Source organism: Suricata suricatta, chromosome 8 (genome assembly GCF_006229205.1).
Source record: "Suricata suricatta isolate VVHF042 chromosome 8, meerkat_22Aug2017_6uvM2_HiC, whole genome shotgun sequence".
In the NCBI taxonomy this organism is placed as follows: Eukaryota; Metazoa; Chordata; class Mammalia; order Carnivora; family Herpestidae; genus Suricata; species Suricata suricatta.
The window spans coordinates 137903702-137922946 of NC_043707.1; the positions used below are offsets into that span (position 1 = coordinate 137903702).

Sequence of the window (19245 nt, forward strand, 5' to 3'; positions counted from 1 at the left end):
ACAGAAGCCTGGGCTGACCCTGAGCCGAGCTCGATGTGGTTTCTCACCCAGTCCTCCCAGCTCCCCCCGGCCCGAAGAGTGTCCCGATCTGACAGATTGCAGATTTCACTGGCGCTCCCCGCTAGGGGGTTGGGGGAGGCCGCCCTGGACCCGTACCTGAACTTCATCCCCGGCTGCTTCACGCTGGTGTCACCGGCACACGGGAAGCTCTGCACAGACAGGTGCCCCAGGCTCCGGGCCACCATGGCCACGGCGCGGAAGCGGCCACGGGAGCCTAGGCTGGGGCTGCTGGCGGCCGTCCGGCCCAGCCGCTCCTCGGGGCCGCGGCCCTTGAGGCTGTGCTCCGAGCACACGAAGGACACCTGCATGCCGAGGCCGGCGCCCGCTCCTGGCTGCGCCCCTCCGTCCGGGCTCTGCGGTCACCGGCCCCTAGGAGTCCTCCTGTTCCCGGGACGAGACTTTATCCCAGAAAGCCAAGAAGCCGTGAGGCGTTCCTTCGGGAAGCGAGGATTTCCCCAGGCAATAGTAGAAAAATCCTGTGCCGTGTCCGAGGGAAGGGATCGAATGTCCAGAATCATGCGAGAAAAGACCTTATCAGAGGGAACTCGGAAATCCAGGTGGGGGCCGTGCCATTTGCTCCCCGCTCACATCTTTCTGGGCGCTGCTGGTCCTTCCGCTGCCCTCCCCCTGGTCTGGCTCTGGCTGCCCGAGCCCCGAGTCCCACGTGGCTGGCTGGGCTGGGCTGCTGGTTACTCCTGACCTCTGCGTGACATCGCCATCGCCCTCCTCCAGGGGACAGGGGAGGAGGGAGGGCGCCTCCCTTCCGGGTGGCAGCCTGGGGGCTGCCGGGGGTGGGGGTAGGGGGTTCAGGGGAGCAGCTGTTTCTCCAGGCTTCCTGGAGTCCGACTCCCGGCTCTGCACACCATGGGCCGTTGGGCGCCACCCCTCCAAGTAAATTAGGTGACCGGTGAGAAGCGCAGGAGGCATCTAGCGATTCATTATTAATGACACGGATGCTCCCGCCTCCTGGGGATCGGCCGCCACTGGCTGCTCCAGGCTGACAGCCGCCGCTCAGCTGGGATGGGGACAGGCCAGCACCGCCGCCGGGAGGACTGCCGGGCTTGCAGGCAGCCGCCAGCTCTGGCTGCCTGTGTTCTCGCCCCGGAAAGTGGGGCTTCCACCCGCACGAGGAGCAGCAGAATCACCCGAAATGTGGAGGAGAGACTCTCCATCTAGACGGCCCAAGGAGAGAAGCCTGGGGCTCGTGGGGCCAGAGACCTGGGAAGTCCCGGCACCCCACAGTTCTTAGCTCCCGGCAGATGCTCAGCAAATGCTTCCGGAATGAATGTGTGAGTGAGGACACCCTCCCTGTGACCCCACCTTCTTTCCACACTCACGGGTTTAGGATGCAGTTGGGAGCAAGATTCTCCTCCTGGTTTCGTGTCCTGAAACCAAGGAGATGCCCCCTCCCCCGCCACGGCAGGAGGGGCTTCCTTCCCCCTCTGACCCTTAGCCCGCCACTCTCGCCCTTGAGGGGAGCCCTGGCCAAAGCTACCTTTTGGGGTCTTTCTTGCCGTGCAGGAGGGGCAGAGAAAGGCCTAGATGGGAGGCAGGTGGCAGGGGTCTAGTTCAGGCACTGCTGCCAACTTGCTGTGTGACCACAGGCATGGGGCCTGCCCTCTCTGGGCCTCCACTGGCAAAATGAGAGGCATGGTCTGAGAAGCCGCTCTTTCTCCCTGGCTTGGACCCACAGGGCCTTCCACACCAGCTGCCTGTCCAGAGATGAATCCGCCCAAAGATGCCCGCAGTGGATGGTGCCTGAGCTTGCTCTCAGCCCCAGCCCTGCCTTTTTGATACAGACGTTAAGAAGGAAACCTTGTTCCTGTCCAGCCTCCCTGCTCCTCAGCCGGGTGTCCTCCGACAAGAGACCTTCCTCCCGAGCCTCAGTGTCCTCAGTGTCCAGTGCAGAGCACGGAGCGCGGTCAGATCACAGACAGCATGTACTCCCATGATCCCTCAGCATGAAGGAATGGCTTTGTGTATGTCTTTTAAAGTTTTATTTTACTCTTTATTTTGGAGAGAGAGAGCACGAATGGGGGTGAGGGGCAGAGGCAGAGGGAGACAGAGGGAGTCTTAAGCAGGCCCCACACTCAGCAGAAAGCCTGGTGTCGGGCTTGATTCCAAGACGCTGGAATCCTGACCTGAGCTGAAATCAAGAGTCAGACCCTCAACTGACTGAGCCACCTGAGCGCCCTGAAGGAATGGCTCTTGGAGGTGGGAGTCAGGGCAGGGCATGTACAGGACTCTGCCCCCCACCTCTACATGGGTAATTGCACCCCTTGGGACCCCCTCGGGGGCACGGGCCTGACGCAGCAGCAGGAGATGCCCAGAGGCTGATGCCTGGACTTGGGGACGGAGGTGCAGCCTTTGCCGAGGCGCCTGGCAGGTCACAGACACCACTTAAGAGAGGCCAGCAGGGGGCCCTCAGGACCCAGAGCCCCAGGCCTGCTTGGCCCTCCCGGAGCCTCTCGGGTGGCAGGTCTGAGAAGAGCTGTGCCCCCCCACAAGCGGGGCCCCTCCTTCAGGGAGCCCACGGGCCTGCCAAAGAGGCTGCAGAGGACGGAGACCGCATCTGCTCCTCTCCCGGCTCATGGAGCTAAGAGTCTAGGGCGAGGTGCCTGGCACGTGACCGGGGTGCCAAGGGAGCCTGTTACAAATACAGATTCCTGGGTCTCACCCTGATCTACTGAATCAGCGGCTTTGGGGTGGGGCTGGGAAGCTGTGTTTCATCAGGAACTTCTAGTGGTGCTGGTCCGGGGGATGGGGAAGCCCTCTACTTTCTTCCTTGTGTACTCATCCGTCTGTGCTCTGGCAAACTACCGGATCTGGCATCTTACCACTCCTTGGGGGTTCCTCAGAGGGTGTGCTTTAAGCAGCACCAAGTTAAGTGAGATTCACAAAGACTTAGTCACCATGCAGGAAAAATATCATCTGCTCCACCATGCAGCTCGGCAATTCCACTCCTCGGCGTGTGCCCAGAGACCCGAAAACATATGCCCACACAAACACTTGAACACAAACGTCCACAGCAGCATTCTTCATCATGGCCCTGAAGTGGAAATAACCAAAATGTTCATCCACTGACGAACTGATAAACACAATACGGTCCGCCTGCCTATACGACAGAATGTTCCTCAGCCGTACAAAGGAATAAAGCACCGAAATACGCCGCAACGCGGATGAACCTTGAAGACAGGCGAGTGAGATAAGCCATTCATATAGATGATTCCGTTTATATGAACTGTTCAGAAAAGGCGGATCCACAGAGACAGAAAGTAGCTTAGTGTTTGCCAGGAGCTGGGGGCGGGAGTTGGGAATTGGGGAGTGACAGCTAATGTGGGCGTAATATTTCCTGTTGGGGTGATTAAAATGTTCTAAAGTTGTGGTGAGTTTTGCACAACTCTTTGACTACACTAAAATCACTGAACTGTATACGTAATTATTATTTTTTAAAAGTTTATTTAATTAAAAAATTTTTTTTGGTTAACATTTATGCATTATTGAGAAACAGGGAGAGACAGATCATGAGCAGGGGAGGGGCAGAGAGAGGGAGACACAGAATCTGAAGCAGCTCCAGGCTCTGAGCTGTCAGCACAGAGCCCAATGTGGGGCTCGAACCTAGGATCGGTGAGATCATGACCTGAGAAGTCAGATGCTCAGCCGACTGAGCCACCCAGGCGCCCCAAAAGCTTATTTATTTTGAGAGTGAGAAGGAGAGGGGCGGAGAGAAAGGGAGAGAGAATCCCAAGCAGACTCCGCACTGTCAGTGCAGACAGAGCCCAATGGGGGGCTAGAACTCATAAACTGTGAGATTGTGACCTGAGATCATGACCCAAAACCAAGAGTCAGACACTTAACTGACTGAGCTACCCAGACGCCCCCTGCACCGCACACTTTACACATGTGTGTGGTCTGTTAACTGTATCTCCAGAAACCTGTTACTCCCCCCACCCACGGGCCTCAAAAGTCTCTGAGCCTCAGTCTCACTCTTGCTGTTCCTGGTGGGAACACCCTTCCTGTGTGTCGGCCTTTGACGTCCTCCTCACCCTCTAATGTCCCCTCAGAGGACACAGGTGGCCTGAAGCCAGCTCCCCGACCACCTGTAACCCTTCCTTTCTCCAAGTGCCAACTGCGCCCCACCCGGCGACACATCAGAGGGCGGGAGCCACTCGCCGGTCCCTCTGCCGGAAGCACTCCGTCCGCACATCAGCAGCCCCCTGAGCAGGGCCTCGGGACGGAAGCCGGCCGCAGCCTACCGCACCGTAACCTGTCATGGGAACGACGGAAACCAGTATTTGACCCCAGCTCTCCCCTGGGGAAGCCGGCAGACAGGTGCTGTCCTCAGCCGGGGACTGTCAGGTGGAGCAGGGAGGGTTTATAAATTTTTTTAACGTTTTATTTATTTTTGAGACAGAGCAAGAGCGAGAGCGAGTGAGAGAGACATCGTGAGCAGGGGAGAATCAGAGAGAGAGGGAGACACGGGCTCCAGGCTCCGAGCTGTCAGCACAGAGCCTGATGTGGGGCTTGAAGCCACGAACTGTGAGATCCTGACCTGAGCTGAAGTCGGAGCACGTAGGTTTTTAAAGGCTGGCCAGAGTCTGTAACTTTCCACTTGCCCCAAACAGGGGTCACGACTTGCAACACCCTCAGGGGCTGCAAGAATTAGCCAAGAGGGGAAAAGCTGGAAGCTTAAACCCTTGACCAGAGCTTGCCGTGATTAAATGTCATCCCCCGAGCGCCGCTCCTTTCGCACGGGTCCAGGGGAAGAGGGGGGATCCCAGGCCTGCGCGGCTGGATGGGAAACGCTTTGAGCAGGAGCATCGGCGTGGCCGGTGGATTTTGAGACCTGGCAGTTCTTGCGGCTCTTTCCTGCCTGGGTGGTACCTGCCGCCGCCGACCCAGGCAGCTGTCCCCTGCTGCGACCCGAGCTCCCTCCTCCGCAGAATGCCACTGTAGAGTGCCTCTCGGGGCGCAAGCTGCTGGCTCAGCCGCCTGCCGGGCGTGCTGTGCCCCACCTGCCCGGGAACGCGTGGGGAGACAGGACAGCGGGGGCCCGCCAGGCTCTTCCTCAGGACGTTGGGAGGTGCTGGGACCCTCCCCCGGCAGCGCGAGGCCCACGGAGGCCCCGGGGCCTGGAGTCACGGTTTTAAAGATGGCTTTTAAAAGCACAGGTGGCAATAGTCATCGCTCAAGAGTGAGGACGAGTGGCTGCGTCCTTTGGATGCCAGGGTGCCTCCCCTGTACCAGCAGGGCTGCCCTGGAGCGTGTTTTGCACCCAAACGTGACTTTTTGCCCAAGGAGGTAGGGGGGATGCTGGTGAGCTGGGGGCTTGGAGCAGCGGGATGGAAGATCCTCGGCCCCTGAAGTTTCTAAGAGCAAAAGGTGGCAGACTGGTGAGCTTCCTGGAGGAGGTGTCCTCTGGCAGGTAAGAGCTGAAGACCCCTCAGGGGCTTCCTTCAGGACCTCGTACTGCAGTCACCAGAAGGGGAAATGGGCTAAGTGGCCCATGGGCTAAGAGCCAAACAGCTCCCTTTGCTTCTGAGTTGATGCCGTGTGCAAAGTGGTTGTTCAAGCCCTGGGTGAGTGTTTCTGGTACCTTCTCCCTCATGGCCAGGAGGACCTCTGAGGCACCAACAACGGCTACCACACTAACAACGAAACAGCGCTCACTGAGCTGTCCTGCCAAGCACTTTTGTGCGGCCGAAACCCACGGCACCCTGCCACACTCGGGGAAACTGAGGCACAGAGGGGTCAAGCCAGGAAGGCAGATGCTGGCTCCACCCTCACTCACAGAGGTGGCGGGGTGGGAGGTGAGCAGTGTGTTGGGACCCCTCCCACGCGGCGGCTCTCAGACCCTCGGATGAAAGGGTGAGGGTTGGGGGCAGTCCGGGGGGGCTGCCTGGTGCCGTCTGTGGATTGGACCGGGCTGGGCCAGCGCTGCCTTTCCAGATGGGCAATGCAGAAGCAAGCACCCTGGTCCCCATCCGTGTCCACGAGAAGAGTGGATCCCCGAGCCCTCGGGGCAGAGCTAACAGCGAGGCCAGACCGGCTGTGCTCTGAACCGGCTACAGCGCAATCCGCCGGCGGAGGTCAGGGTCGCTGCGGCCCTTTCTGCCCTGCGGCGGGGCGCAGACCCGGCCCTTCACGGAGACCCACCAGTCACCCCACGCCTGCCGCGCTCCTGTGGGCGCCAGGGCAGCTCTTCCTTAGGACTGGGTGGTCTGGCCTCTTCCCTCCTCTTTGCCCTGCCTCCCTCCCTCCCACATCGGCCCCCGGACCGCACAGGACACGAGCCACATCCCCAGGACCAAACATCTCTCCCACCGGCAGCCAAGCCCGGAGCTCTCGTGAGGTCACCGCCTGATGCCATCCTCCGGGCGATTCGTGAGGAATCCCTTAGTCTCCACTCTCCAGACGGGGAACTGAGACACGGAGGGGCCAGGTGACTCATCCAAGGTCACACAGGTATCCGCGGGGAGCCCGAATGCCTCCTGGGACCCTCCCCGCTGCCCCCGTAGGCTCAAGGAGTTGACTTAGCCCTTGGGACCTGTTGTGGATGGAAATGCGTCCCCCAAAACGTGCTGAGGTCCTGACTCCCGCGTCCGTGACCTTATTTGGAAGTGGAGTCTTTGTAGCCACAGGAAGACAGAGGCAGAGACTGGAGCGACGTGTCTATGAGCCGAGGGATGCCAGGGACGCTGGCAGCCACCAGAGGCTGGACAAGGTAGGGAGGGGTCATCCCTTGAAGTCCTCAGAGGGCACAGGGCCCTGCCCATGCCTGGGTTTCAGACTTTTGGCCTCTAGAGCTGCAAGGAAATCGGCTGTTGTAGGCCACCATCTCCGGGACGTCCGAGCGGAAGATGCTGGAAAGTGATACAGGACATTTCTCGGGGTGGACTTGTCCCCGCTTAGCTTCCGAGATCGGTCCACATGCCGTCCTTCTCTGGCCTCTGCTCTATTTCTCCTGCTTCGTCTTTTGCCCACCTGTCCTCCTGCCCACCTGTCCTCTGAGACCCGCCTGGGTTCTCGCTCTTCCAGGAAGCCCTCGGGGACGGCCCAACCGCAAGGGCTCTCGCAGGAATAACCTAGCAGCTAGGGACAGTCCGCTCAGGGAACCTGACCGCAAATCAAACAGAGCCCGGTGACGGTGCTGGCTCACGGTCAGGGCCCACGGTCTAGGCTCAGAACGCGCAGGCCTGCTCCCCCCGCCAGAGCCTGACGACCGAGCGTCACCGCCCGGGCCCCCTCCCCGCCACGTCCCCGCTGCAGCGGAGGCGCAGACCCAGCCTCCAGAACTGTTGTGGAGGAAGCAGCAGGAAGGAGACACGTTTGACAGGGGAATATTCTAGAAAGGGGGTCAAGGCCAAGACCATTCAACAGCACCCAGCCCACACCCATAGAGGCTCCAGATGTTGTAGGTTCCGGGGACAGGAGCCCTGCCCTTAGGGGCGCGGAGAGGAGACCTCAGGGGTGTGAGGATGACCACAGGACAGGGCGGCCCACGCGAGGACTGCGTGTGATGACGTGGTAGACGAGGCCCTTGGGGAGGTGGCCCGGAGGACCAGGATGTGACGGACCGGACGGAGCCGGCCGTGAGGAAGTCAGGGGACCAGATGTGCAAGGGCCCTGAGGCTGGGCGAAGCTTAGTGCCTTCGGGATACAGAAGGAAGGGGCCTCCTGAGGGGGAGCAGGGGAGGCCGCGGGTCTGGGGGGCTTGGGGTCCTTCTCGGGGCCACATCTCTGGACCCCCCATTGTACTGCCAGGTGGGAGTGGGGGGGGCCTACACATGCACCGCACGGATTTAAACACTCCAAGTATTTGTTTGTTTAAATCACAAGAGTCGAGGAAAGCTAAAAAGAGGCGGAGGAAGTTAACACCAGGCTTTTCCCCCAGCTTCAGGCTCAGTTCAGCAGATAAAACACCCAGGCCTGGGCCACCGCTGTCCCCTCCCCTATCTGGAGGCATTATCTCTTTTACATTAATATTTAAGCCCGGGCTTAACAGAGTCGCAAGTCCTGCTGCTGGCGGGGACGGACGTTAACTGTGGCACGCGTTTATCTGGGATCTTTAATAACTGCTGGTGTTGGTCGTGGAGGCCCGTTTCCAGATAACCACAGCCCCGGGGACAGAGCAAGATCAAATCCGCCAGATAAAGGAAGGGCCGTGCGGGTGTGACAGCCTTTGGCCCATCAAATGCTAAGGCACAGTGGTTTTCTGGTCTCTGCAACTTGGGGAGCGAGTTTCCCCTGGGTACTTAGTTCCCTGCATTTCAGATGTGGCCCAGATTTTCCTTGGGGGGTGGGCAAGTAAGATTTGGCCCCGTGTCTCCCTGCGGCCCCCATGTTAGCTTCCTGGGGCTCCTGTAACAGAGCCCCACAAACTGGGGGCCTCAAAGGACAGAAAGGATTCTCTCCCAGTTCTGAGGACGGAGGTCTGAGAGCCAGGTGTGGCCAGCGGCTGCGGGGACCACCCTCCCGGCCTCTCTCAGCGTCTGGGCGCTGCAGGCATTCCCAGGCTCGTGGCCACTGTCTCCACCGCCACTCGGCTTCTTCCCTGGGGGTCTTCACGCAGTCTTCCTATAAGCACGCCCATCATCAGAGTTAGGGCCTCATTCCAGCTTATTCCAGCAGGGCCTCATCTTTTATTTGTTGTTGTTTATTTATTTTGAGAGAGAGAGAGATGGAGAGCGAGGGAGGGGCAGAGAGAGAGGGAGACAGAGAATCCCAAGCAGGCTCCGAAGCTGTTAGCACGGCACCCGACGCGGGTCTTGACCCCACAAACACTGAGAGCATGACCCAGGCCGAAGCCAAGAGTCACATGCTTGACCGACTGGGCCCCCCAGGCGCCCCCAGCAGGGCCTCATCTTAACTGATCACATCTGCAATGACCCTATTGACAGACAACGTCACATTCTGAGGTTCAGGGTGGACGTGAAATTTTGGGGACAGGATTCACCCCAGTGCAACCCACCATCATAAACTGTATCCACAGTTGGGGGGGGGCTGGGGTCTTCCAGGGGAGTTGGGCCAGCTCCAGGCACCCCACTGCACCCTACTGCCCTCCACCTTCCTCCCTTGCTCTGGCCCCCAGCTCCTTGGCCTGGAAGGTTCTACCATCTTTAAATGTCTCCTCTGGACAGTCCAGGGCTCGGCTGTGCCGCCCTCAGATGGGTGCCTGCTTCTCTGCTTCCCCACAGGTGGTGCCCCTTCGTGGGCGTGGGGACTTTGTCCCTCTTGTCTGAGTGGCTCCTGGCCCGTTGCCCACAGACCCTTAGTGAGCATCTCCTGAATTAAGGACAAGCACCAATGGCCAGCGCCCCTCCCCACCCCCCACCCGTCTCATCTCCGTCTTGAGGAATTTCCATTAGAATTAGGACGGGTTGGGGCCAGGCTAGCGGACACCTCCCCCTGACTGACCGACTGACCGTAAAGCCGCATCTAGAATACAAAACCTTATGCATTCTGCCATCGAATGGACGCCCAGCAGAAGTGTTCTGTCTCTTTAAATGGCTACCACAGGTTCAAACAATGAGCCAAAGGTCCAGACACACTGTCCACAGGAGAAAATGTGATGGCCGCAGGGCTGGTCTCTGTCCTGCTCCCCACAGAGCAGCCAGACACACCCCGGGGGCCGAGTCAGGTGGAAGCCGGGCGTCTAGGGCGGCCAGGTCACCCCTGCGGGACACCAGTTCAGTCTGACCTTCAGATAAACAACGCGTTAGCGTAAGTGTGACCCAACATTGTGTGGGATAGACTTATGCTAAAAAACACTATTTGAGATTCGAAACTTAACAAAGGACCGAAGCTGCAGATAAACACAGCTCTGGGGTTCGGGGGCCATTTCTCCGAAGCTTTCACAGGAGAAAGCGGGCCTGTCGCCGGGGCTCTGCCCCAGACGCTGAATTCAAAGATGAGTCAGTTAAACGTAACGTCCTTCTGAACTTCCAAGGGGAGCGAGCCCCACGTGCCTGTCACCCGGCGGACACGGGACGCCTCGCTAGGGGCGCGAGCGCAGGTGCTAAGTCAGAGGCTGCCTGCTGAAAACCACTTCCCATCAGGAAAGCCTGGTTCCAGGTCAGATGGGCAGCAATGGGGGGCACGTCTTTGCCCCCAGGACCCACCCTGTGATTCTGGTGCCGGGACGGATTTGTTGCTAGAGATCACCACACAGAGGTGTTCTCGTTAACTCGCGTCTAGCCAACCCCGCCTGATTAATTTGTCCCAGAGGTGCTGCAAGAAAAATGACACTAGGCATTTAACCCCTGCTGCAAAGCGTTTTCCGGAGACTGCGTTCTCCCGCAGAGACGAAATCAAACAGGCAACAGCGCTTATCTCTGAGAGCAGGGCTAGCCTCTGGAGAAAAGACTTTCATTTTCTTCTTCGCACATTTCGATATGGTTGGACTTTCAAAAACATTTTTTTTAACGTTTAGGTTTGAGAGCGGGAGAGACAGAGTGCGAGGGAGGGAGAGTCGAAGAGAGCGAGACACAGAATCGGAAGCAGGCTCCAGGCTCCGAGCTGTCAGCACAGAGCCCGACGCGGGGCTCGAACCCACGCACCGCGAGACCTGAGCTGAAGTCGGACGCTTCACCGACGGAGCCACCCAGGCGCTCCCGGTGGGACTTTTTAAGCACAAACTAGTTACCCTGACGCCGGAGACCGTCACGGCCCTGTTTCCTGGGCTGCAGCCCCTGCATCGCGCAGTGTCCTGCCCGCCCGGCCCGGCCCTTACCGGTATTTCATGCCCGTGCGCTGGGCGGTGCAGCCGTCCAGGGAGAGGCCGTGCCTGCGGAGGAAGCTCTCCATGTTCCTGGCCTGGGCGGCCGCCCGCACCTCCCGCAGCCGCTGCAGCTCCAGCGCGTCAGTCTGCCGGACGGGGTGCAGGGCCCAGTCCGAGTGGCACCTGCTGCTCACGCTCCTCAGGCTCTCGCTGTACGTCATGGACAACATGGTACCGCCTGGCCTGGGAGCCGCCGCTGTCCAGACGGGAAACGCCGAGTGGCCGGGATTTAGAGAGGGGGCCGCTGCCCTCCCCCGGCGCCCTCCTGGATGCCGGCCCCGGGGCGGGGGTGCCGCAGGCACACAGCCTCCAACTAGAGCGGCCAGATCGGGTCCTGGCGCCAGGGGGCCGGGGCCCTGGATGTAAACTCCTCTGGCGTGAGGCTGTCGGGCCTCGAAGCTGCACAAGCTGGGGACTCTGGCTGAGTCGCCCTCCCCTGCCCCTCGCGGCCCCCGGACAAGCGCTGGCGAAGCCGCATTCCAGGCACTGAGAACCGCAAAGGCAGAGGCGAGAGAGCATGCAGAGAGCCCGGGCCCGCAGCGAAGGCACAGTGTCCCAGTGCTCCCCGGAGGTGCTCCCCAGGTAAAGCCAGGTACGGGGCTGTCTCCAGGAAGGGGCAGAGGCACGTCTGTCATGAAAGCAAACTGCGGTGACTCCGCTAGGGGGGCCCACCCAGGAACGCCCTCGTGTGTGCTCCCAAGCTTTATCCAGGGAAGCTGCGTCGCACACACGTTCTCTGCGTGGAGGGGGCGCCGTGACACCTGCAGATCCCTCTGGGCCCCGCCCTCCGCGAGGAGTAAGTATGTCACCCTCCACAGACTTTGCAACAGGAAGACTGAGGCGCAGGGCGACACTGGGGGACAGGGGCTCGGTGCAGAGGGCAAGTGCGACTGCTGCATGGTCGTTCCGAGGGACGGCTACGCCCTCTTAGAAGCTGAAAGCAGCACAGACGTCCATCCGTGGGGACACGGGTCACGTCAGTGGCAGTCCCTCCCAGTAACGGAAACTCGTGCAGCCTTCGCGAGGCTTCTCTATGAGGACCGATGGTGCAGTGGATCCCAGGAGGCAGCAGCCAACGAAAACAAGAGGAAGACAGGTGCGCGTGCATCTCGTGTGAACGCACGTCCGCCAGCGACCCGAGGAAGGTGGCTACGCACCCAGGACACGGTCCCCACTCCGCCCCGAGAGAGAACAAGTTCGATGATCCCCGGGAAGGCAGGGCAGCCGTCTTGGGAGCCGAGGCCGCGGCGAAGGCGGTGGCCCCGACCGAGGGCAGAGGGGACGCCCAGGCCAGCCCTCTCCGTGGGGAAGCTCTGCAGCCGCCCGACACGTCACAGCCCCCTCTCCAGCTGCCGCTGTTCCCCACAGCCACGCCCTCACCCGGCCTGCCAGCCTCTTCTCTCATCATCTGTCCGCTGCATTTGATCCCCTGAAGGTCAGGTCCAGGAGAGCGAGGCCCTTTCTGTCTGCTTTTACCACTGAGGCTCAGTGCCCACAGCAGAGACCGGGCCTTCCCGCCGGGCTGGCAGTGTGGACAGCACCTGGCAGGGGTGAGCTGGCCCCCGACTCAGGCCCAAGGCACTAAGCAGGACGCCTTCTCCTGGGGGGTGGGGTGGGGGGCTCTGGAGCAGGGCTCCCACTCACTATGGCTCAGATCCACAGGGAGGGGCCTGCAGGGCCCAGGGCCTCTGGCCTCCCCCAGGGGTTCCGACTAAGCTCTCTGATGGCTGCTAGAGCAGGTATGGACGTCCCTGGCGTGAACACTCCGTGTTCCAGGAGGATCACCCAGGAGCAGAGGAGGGCAGCGGGGCTCCGCGAGGGGGGCCTGTCTTAGGAAATGGTACCTCAGGGGGCAGGGCGGCCCCTCCCTGCCTGCAGGTGTGGCAGTGTGGCTGGCTGCCCATCCTGCGTGGGGCAAAGGCAGGCCGAATCGGGGTCCCCGGGGGTCCTGCGCAGAGAGAAGAGCCTGGTGGGCTGGGGCTTCGGGGAGCAGAAAGCAGACACACACATTCCCAGCCGGGCCCAGCCGGGCCGAGATCGATAACCATTAGCTTTCAAGACATCACCCAGGGAAAGCGAAGCGGTCTGCTGTGGCTCTGAAAGTGCAGCCGGGGTCCCGGGGCTGGGGTGACCGTGTGGCTAAGCAGCGCGGCTCTGGACACCGGCAGCCCTGGCTGTCCCCCACTTAGCGCAGCACAAGCGGGCACCCTGGCGGCTCTGAGGCTCAGTCTCCAGGTCTGTGAGGCGGATGAGCAGAGGCTGATTGCACCGGCTGTCTAGACACCGGCGGGGTGTGGCTGGGGTGCCGTGTGCGGGGTGCTGCGGCGTGCTTAGGATAGTCGGGGTGGGGACAAAAACGCACAGGACGAGGTGGAGGGGACGGAGGCTGGAAGGCAGGGCCTGTGGAGAGGGCGCACGTGAGCGCGGGCCCCAGCGACTCGAGGATGCAGTGCAGGTACCAGTTATCACTAGGAAGTGCTGAACAGGATCAATGTGGACGTTAACAGACGACCCCGGCCTTGCGGAGAACACACATTCCTTGTGAGACGGGTGCAGGGCGGGGGGCACCGTCTCCGTGGGGGCTGGGGTCTCCCCTGCTTGTGATCTTCCCTTCCAGCGCCTGGGGCATGGAGGCCACGGAGAGGGTCCCCATGAGGCCAGGTGGGCTCGGGCTGGGGACTCACAGAGGTGGGGCGTGGGAGAGCATGGGCGCCCTGCTGGGGGGCGGAGGGGTGAGGACTCGGCGCCCACGAGCAGGCTGTGGCCAGACGGCCACGCAGGGTGTGAGAGGAGCCGGCCCACTCCTCCTCCAGGCAGGCAAGGCCCCAGCGAGGAGGAAGGATGCAGAAGGCACAGCGGGGCTCTGAAGGTCAGCAGTGCGGCCCTCGGGGGAGGATGGGGTCCGGCTCCCGGACTTCCGCGCACTGGGGCTCCTTCCCAGCCTCCTCCCAGGACGACTGGGGCGGGCTGGGGTCACTGGATGACGGGGCCACGGGGGGACCCCGCCTTAAGGGAGGGCCCGCTGTTGGGGCTCCTGCCTCACGCCCTTTGCTTCTCAGGGCTCACAGATGCAGTGACCCTGACCTTGTCTTCCTCCTCCTGGAGATCCAGCCCCCACTCCATCTCAAGAAAAACCCGCCCCCTCCTCCGTAGCCATTGCTAATTATGAGGCGCCTACAGGCTGGTCCCTGAACTGGGCCTGTCTTTTGCAAATCTATTCTTGCGGCCGGAGGGCTCGGGGGGATTCCAGAAGACGAACACCGTGACATGGAAACACTGAACCGAAGGCATCGGCCTCATTAAGCCGGTGGGGACCGCGACCTCCCCGAAGGGCCGTTCACCTGGAACTTCTGAACTGTGGTCTGTGTACGTGAGCTTCAGAAGGGCTCCCGAACGGCTCCTTTAAACGGTGACACTTGTCTGGATCCTAGAGAGGCCAGCCCGAGTCCCTGAAAGCGGGGATGCGAGGGGAGCGGCGCCATTCCGGAGCGCGGCTCTGAAGTGCACAGCAGCGCGTCAGGGCAGAGACCAAACCTTCGCAGAGGGCGAGCAGCGAGCCAGGCCCCAGCAAGCACCCCCCACCCCGCCCCTGCCCGGCATGTGTTTCCAGACAGCCCTTCCCGAGAGCCACCAAACCTCCCCGCGGTCCTCCTCGGGAATCCACGACAAGCCAGGTCTAACGGTGACCCTGCAAGCCTGGAAGGCGAGCTCACTGGGCGGCGGAAAGCCCTCCGCCTGCTTCCCAGCGTCACCTGGCAGTTACTTAGGGCTGGCTTTTGTTTTAGGTTTTCTGCTTTGAATAAACTATAGGGGATCATACTGTCCCTCTGTGACTCCCATTCCTGGGCCGCGTGTCCCCAAGCAGCACCCCGACCCTCCCAGACCGCGGCTGCCCCAGGACTCCTGGAGCTGGGGGCCACTCACCTGCCTTCCTGGCGTCCGCGCGTTAGAAAGGACAAGTCTAGCTTACAGGGCTCACCAGCGCGGCAGGATCTGGCTCGCAGCTGGCTCATTAGGGAGTGTCACTGCGGGACGTCAGGAGAGGCAATTGGTGAATGAGACGCGCCCCGTGAGGGTCCAGTTTGGAGGCCGCGAGTCCATTAGTCTATTAGGGCGTTTTCAGCTCAGTGAGAGGCTGAATAATTCACGAGCAGCGTCTCTTTCCCCTAAAAGCTGGAGAAGTGCACTCCGGAGGCGCAGCCTGAGGCCAGCTCTTGGCCTGGGGGCTGGGAGGGGGCACTCCCTGGGGTCCTGCCTGGGGCTCACTCCCCCACCAGGCTCCCGCGCCCCAACGGCCACAGACTCAGCCACAGGTGGTGGGGGGGCCCTGCTTTCTGGTTCCGTGAGGCCAGGACCCCGGCTTGGCGCTCGGCCCTCACCACACTCATGTCTGCAGGAAGGGGTCCCACGGCGACCACCACCCACGGCGAAGGGCTGGGGTCTGGCCAGGATGTCCCCCTCCCTTCTACAGGGACGTGCCCCACATTGGCAATACCTTACACCGTCAGTACCTATAAATGGTCGGAAGGTTCTAGAAATCTGCTCTTTGAGCACCACAATACCATTCCCTGTGGGCATGAGTGCAAGGGCCCCTCCTCACAGCACACAGTCTGACCTCAGGTTTGGGAAATGCTTTGCGGCTGAGCTCTGGGCGGAAGCCATGCTGAGCCCCCGCTCCAGGGTCACGAGCCCTGGGGCACTTGTCACCCTAGGATCCCAGAGACCTCCCAGCATGAGGGATTCTGGATGGAGGCTGAGCGGACTGTCCCAAGACAAACCTGCCCCCGAAGCTGCTCCCGAGTGGGGAGTTGCTGCCGGGCCCCGGAGAAGAGAGCAAACAAAATGGGAAGCAGTACGCGAAAGCCAGGGGATGGCCAGGGGTCACTACCTGGAGAGGCCCCGCCTCTCAAAGGCCCCCGCCCGCCATGTCAGCTCCCTGGCCTCTGTGTCACAGGCCCCACTGCCGGGTGGTGGCATCAGCCTGACACACCCGGACACACCCTGTCTCCTTCCCCACCCCAGGCTCCGCACCCCTCTGTCACCTCCACATCCTTCTCAGCGCCAGCCCTCTGTGATCCAGAGGACACGGCTCCTGACTTCCCGTTCTCTTGCCCTGCTGCCCTTCACTCTTCCTGGGCTCCCCACGCAGCCTCTCCACCTACCCTCTAGTCCCTGCAGAGCACTGATCTCAGCCCTGCTCAACACTGTTGATGGCTCCCCAGTGCCCACTGAAGGCAGCCCAAGCTCCTTTGCTCGGCATTCACGGCCCTTTCCCCATCTGACCTCCATCTTCCTCTACTGTCTGGCCCCTCGCCCCTCTCTGTCCGTCCCGTCCCTCACAGCCGGTGTGGGTAACCACCGCCTCCTGCACCTGGCGCCTCTCCAAGCTATGGCTCAGACATCTGGAATGTTCCTCCTGGAACACATTGGAAGTCGGCCCAGCCCCCAAGGCCCTGCTCAGAGCATCATACTGTCTCCTCCACGAAGACTTCCCTGAGGCTCAGTGGGCTGTGCCCACGCCTTCCTCGGGATGCCCACGTGGTTTAGACTCCCCCAACAAGATATTCTAGATATTTTAGTGATTTGGGTTCTGGGGTAGATTGCATTACGATGCCAGGTCCTCGACCCTCCTTGGCATCACCTGACTGTGGTTCTCCCGCAGGGACCAGGAGAGTCTCATCCTGTCCTCGGACACTGGCTTGGTCGTGAGCTTTGCTTTGGCCAAAAAGAATGAGCGGTGTGCCGGTTCCAACCATGGGCCTTCAGAGACATTACGTGATTCTGCTTTTCCTCCGCAACTTTTGCCCAAAATAGCCTCTGGTTAAAAAGGACGGGAGGGTGAACACCTGAGCCCCCTGCAGCTCAGACCAAACCCAGCTGAGCCCAGGTGAAGAGAGACGCATAAACAAGAAATACACGCTCCTCCTTGTAAGGTGCTGAGTTTGGGGCTTGTTTGTTACACGGCATTCTCTGGAAGAGCTGACAGATACAGGGTCTTACTTCCCTTACTAGTCCGTGAGCCGTCTGAGGGCAGGGCGCACACCTCAAACACCTCTGCCCTGTTGGGGGAGGGGTGGTCAGTGGCCAGGACGGTGCAGACGGATTAACCCTCTGGTCGTTGTGTCACCGCCCAGGGGACAAGGATGCCACTGGGAGTGTCACCCAGCATATTAAGCAAAGACCCTGCCTCTTTAGAGGTCACAGTCAGAGACTCCACAGGACACCCGTCAGTGTCTGTGAGAAGCAACCACACTGGAGATCAAAGGACGGCCAGAGCGTGTGGGGGTCGGGATGGAGGTCGGCGGATCTGGGGTGCAGCTGTCCAACAGGGCTTGGCTCAGGGCAATCCGGCCTCTGGGCACAGGGTGCTTATCCAGAAGGGTCCCCAGGGGGTGGACAACAGGTTGGATCCGTGGGGAGTGGGACCCTTTCACTTGGGCGCTGTGATGCCCGGCAATCTATTCAGGGTGTCCGCGGGGGGGGGCCGGCGGCTCGAAGGCACATTTGGTCTCAGTGGCGAATGTCTCACACTCGTCACATGCGCCGTCATACACGTGATGGCAAACGTGTCATCTGACAAAATCATCCACAAGCCCAAGCTCAGATCTAACGATTTTGGGCACAACCTTACCGAGCAAACACTTCAGTCACCGCTTTAGGATTCTCTGTAAGGAGCGAGACCCCGGGGGAGGCAGGGAGTAGGGGCGACATCAGCCCGAGGACCCAAGCCCACCGTCAGGCTCAGAGGCCCAGGGGCCGCGGAAATCCAGGTCCCCGCGTCCTCCGTGCCTCGGCAGTGCCCGGCCCTGGCCCTGCGCTGCTGTGTGCACGGCCTTGGGAAGCTGCTCTGGACACAGACCCCTCAGCCTGAACGCCAGCACGCACGCCACACACGGGGCCCTGCCCGAGGGCCACACGGTCCTGAGGCTGGCGCGGCTGACCCAGCAGGAGGAAATGCCAATCCAAGTGCACTCCTGGCGTTACCGCCCTCCCGAGGGGCACCCCGCGGCTCACCTCCCCACACAGGCCAGCCACCCGCTGCCCAGGGGCCTCGCCCCAGAGGACTCTGCCGGCTGCCCTGCCCCGGGCCCACCTGGACGCCACGTCGCTCTGGGGCACAGCCTCCCACCCCACCACACGGTGCGCTGATTCAGCCACACGGAGACGCACCACACACCAGCAGGCCTGGGTCACACCAGAGCCACGTGTCCCTGCGACGCTGCTGACCTCTGATGACAAGTCAGCTCACATCCAAAGAACAGGGGAGAATCCCCGAACCACAGGAGAGTGTCAGGACCCCCACCTGACAAGTGAGATTTCAGGGTGGATCTGGTGAGGGTGTGCGCATCCGCGTGCTCAGATCCAAGCAGATTCTAGACATCAGCACACACAGGGAGGCGGTGCCCTGTGGCCGGGCACCGGAGCCCGTGTCCGACTGGAGAGGTCACCAGCACACCCGCCCCCGACGGGGCCTGGCCCTCCCGCCCGCTCCCCTGCCTTCGGCTGGCGGGTCTTAGGGAAAACGGAGGGCTCGTTACCTGTAAAACTGGAGCTGTCTTTTGGGGCTCCCATACCGAGTGCTGCGGACAGCGATGGGGGACAGAGAAAGGAGAGAAAGAGAGAGAGAGTCCACAATTGGCATTAGCCGCAGGGAGGTGCCAGCCCTGGACGCCCCGCGGCCCGGCCCCTCCCCGCTCAGCTCCGGGCGGTCCTTCGGGGACTCGCGCCCGCAGACAAGCGCTCTGCGGCAGCGCCACCCAGTGGCGCACGGAGGCAGAGGCCCGGCCTGTGCGGACGTGGGGTCCTCGGGTGGGGAAGCCAAGACGAGGGGTAAACCTCTGAGTGACAGTCTGGATTTTAATGAAACCTGCCTTAGAGCGACAGCACAAAGACCTCCAGCCGAGAAGCTGCCCGTCACCCCCCACTGGCGAGTCTGTGTGTGGCCGTGCGGTCCTTTTCAGGACTTTGATGAAGGAGGGACGCCCCCTTTCCCTGCAGCCTCTACAGGTATTTGCTCTGGATCAGGCCCTAACGATTGTGGAGCGAGGCCCAATCGATCGGACACCGATGGGCCCATGGGGTCCCCTGCCCGGGCCCCAGTCTTTCGTGACAGCCACCGCCGTCTGGGCTCCGTGCTCCGTGGCCAGGGCAGCAGCTGTCACCCAGCGCCTTGGCGTGCCCTCCCCGTGGCTCAGCCTGGGCTGCTTTCCAAAGGGAGAGACCCAGAGCTGGACTTGGAGGCGGCCTCCACGCTAGGGGGGTGCACCCGCCTGGGGTAAGGCTCTGCGCCCCCCTCAAAGGGGCTGGGTGATGTGTAAGAAAGAAACAGGAGCTGGGAGGGTCCCCCACTCCCTTCCGGGCCTGCTCCCTCCAATATTACAGAAGAGTCAGGGACCTGGTGACAC

The 19245-nt window shown here is 61.4% G+C and overlaps 1 protein-coding gene across 1 annotated transcript in view; it reads right to left on the reverse strand.

Annotated features, from left to right (window-relative positions):
• The window catches only part of KCNAB2 (potassium voltage-gated channel subfamily A regulatory beta subunit 2), a 41085-nt gene extending 30060 nt beyond the window's left edge, over positions 1-11025 (reverse strand). Inside the window, exon 1 of the mRNA XM_029945936.1 lies at positions 10793-11025. Coding sequence (XP_029801796.1) covers positions 10793-11010 — 218 coding nt within the window. The 5' untranslated portion in view covers positions 11011-11025. The remainder of the gene's footprint in view (positions 1-10792) is intronic.
• Between the last annotated feature and the right edge of the window lie 8220 nt (positions 11026-19245).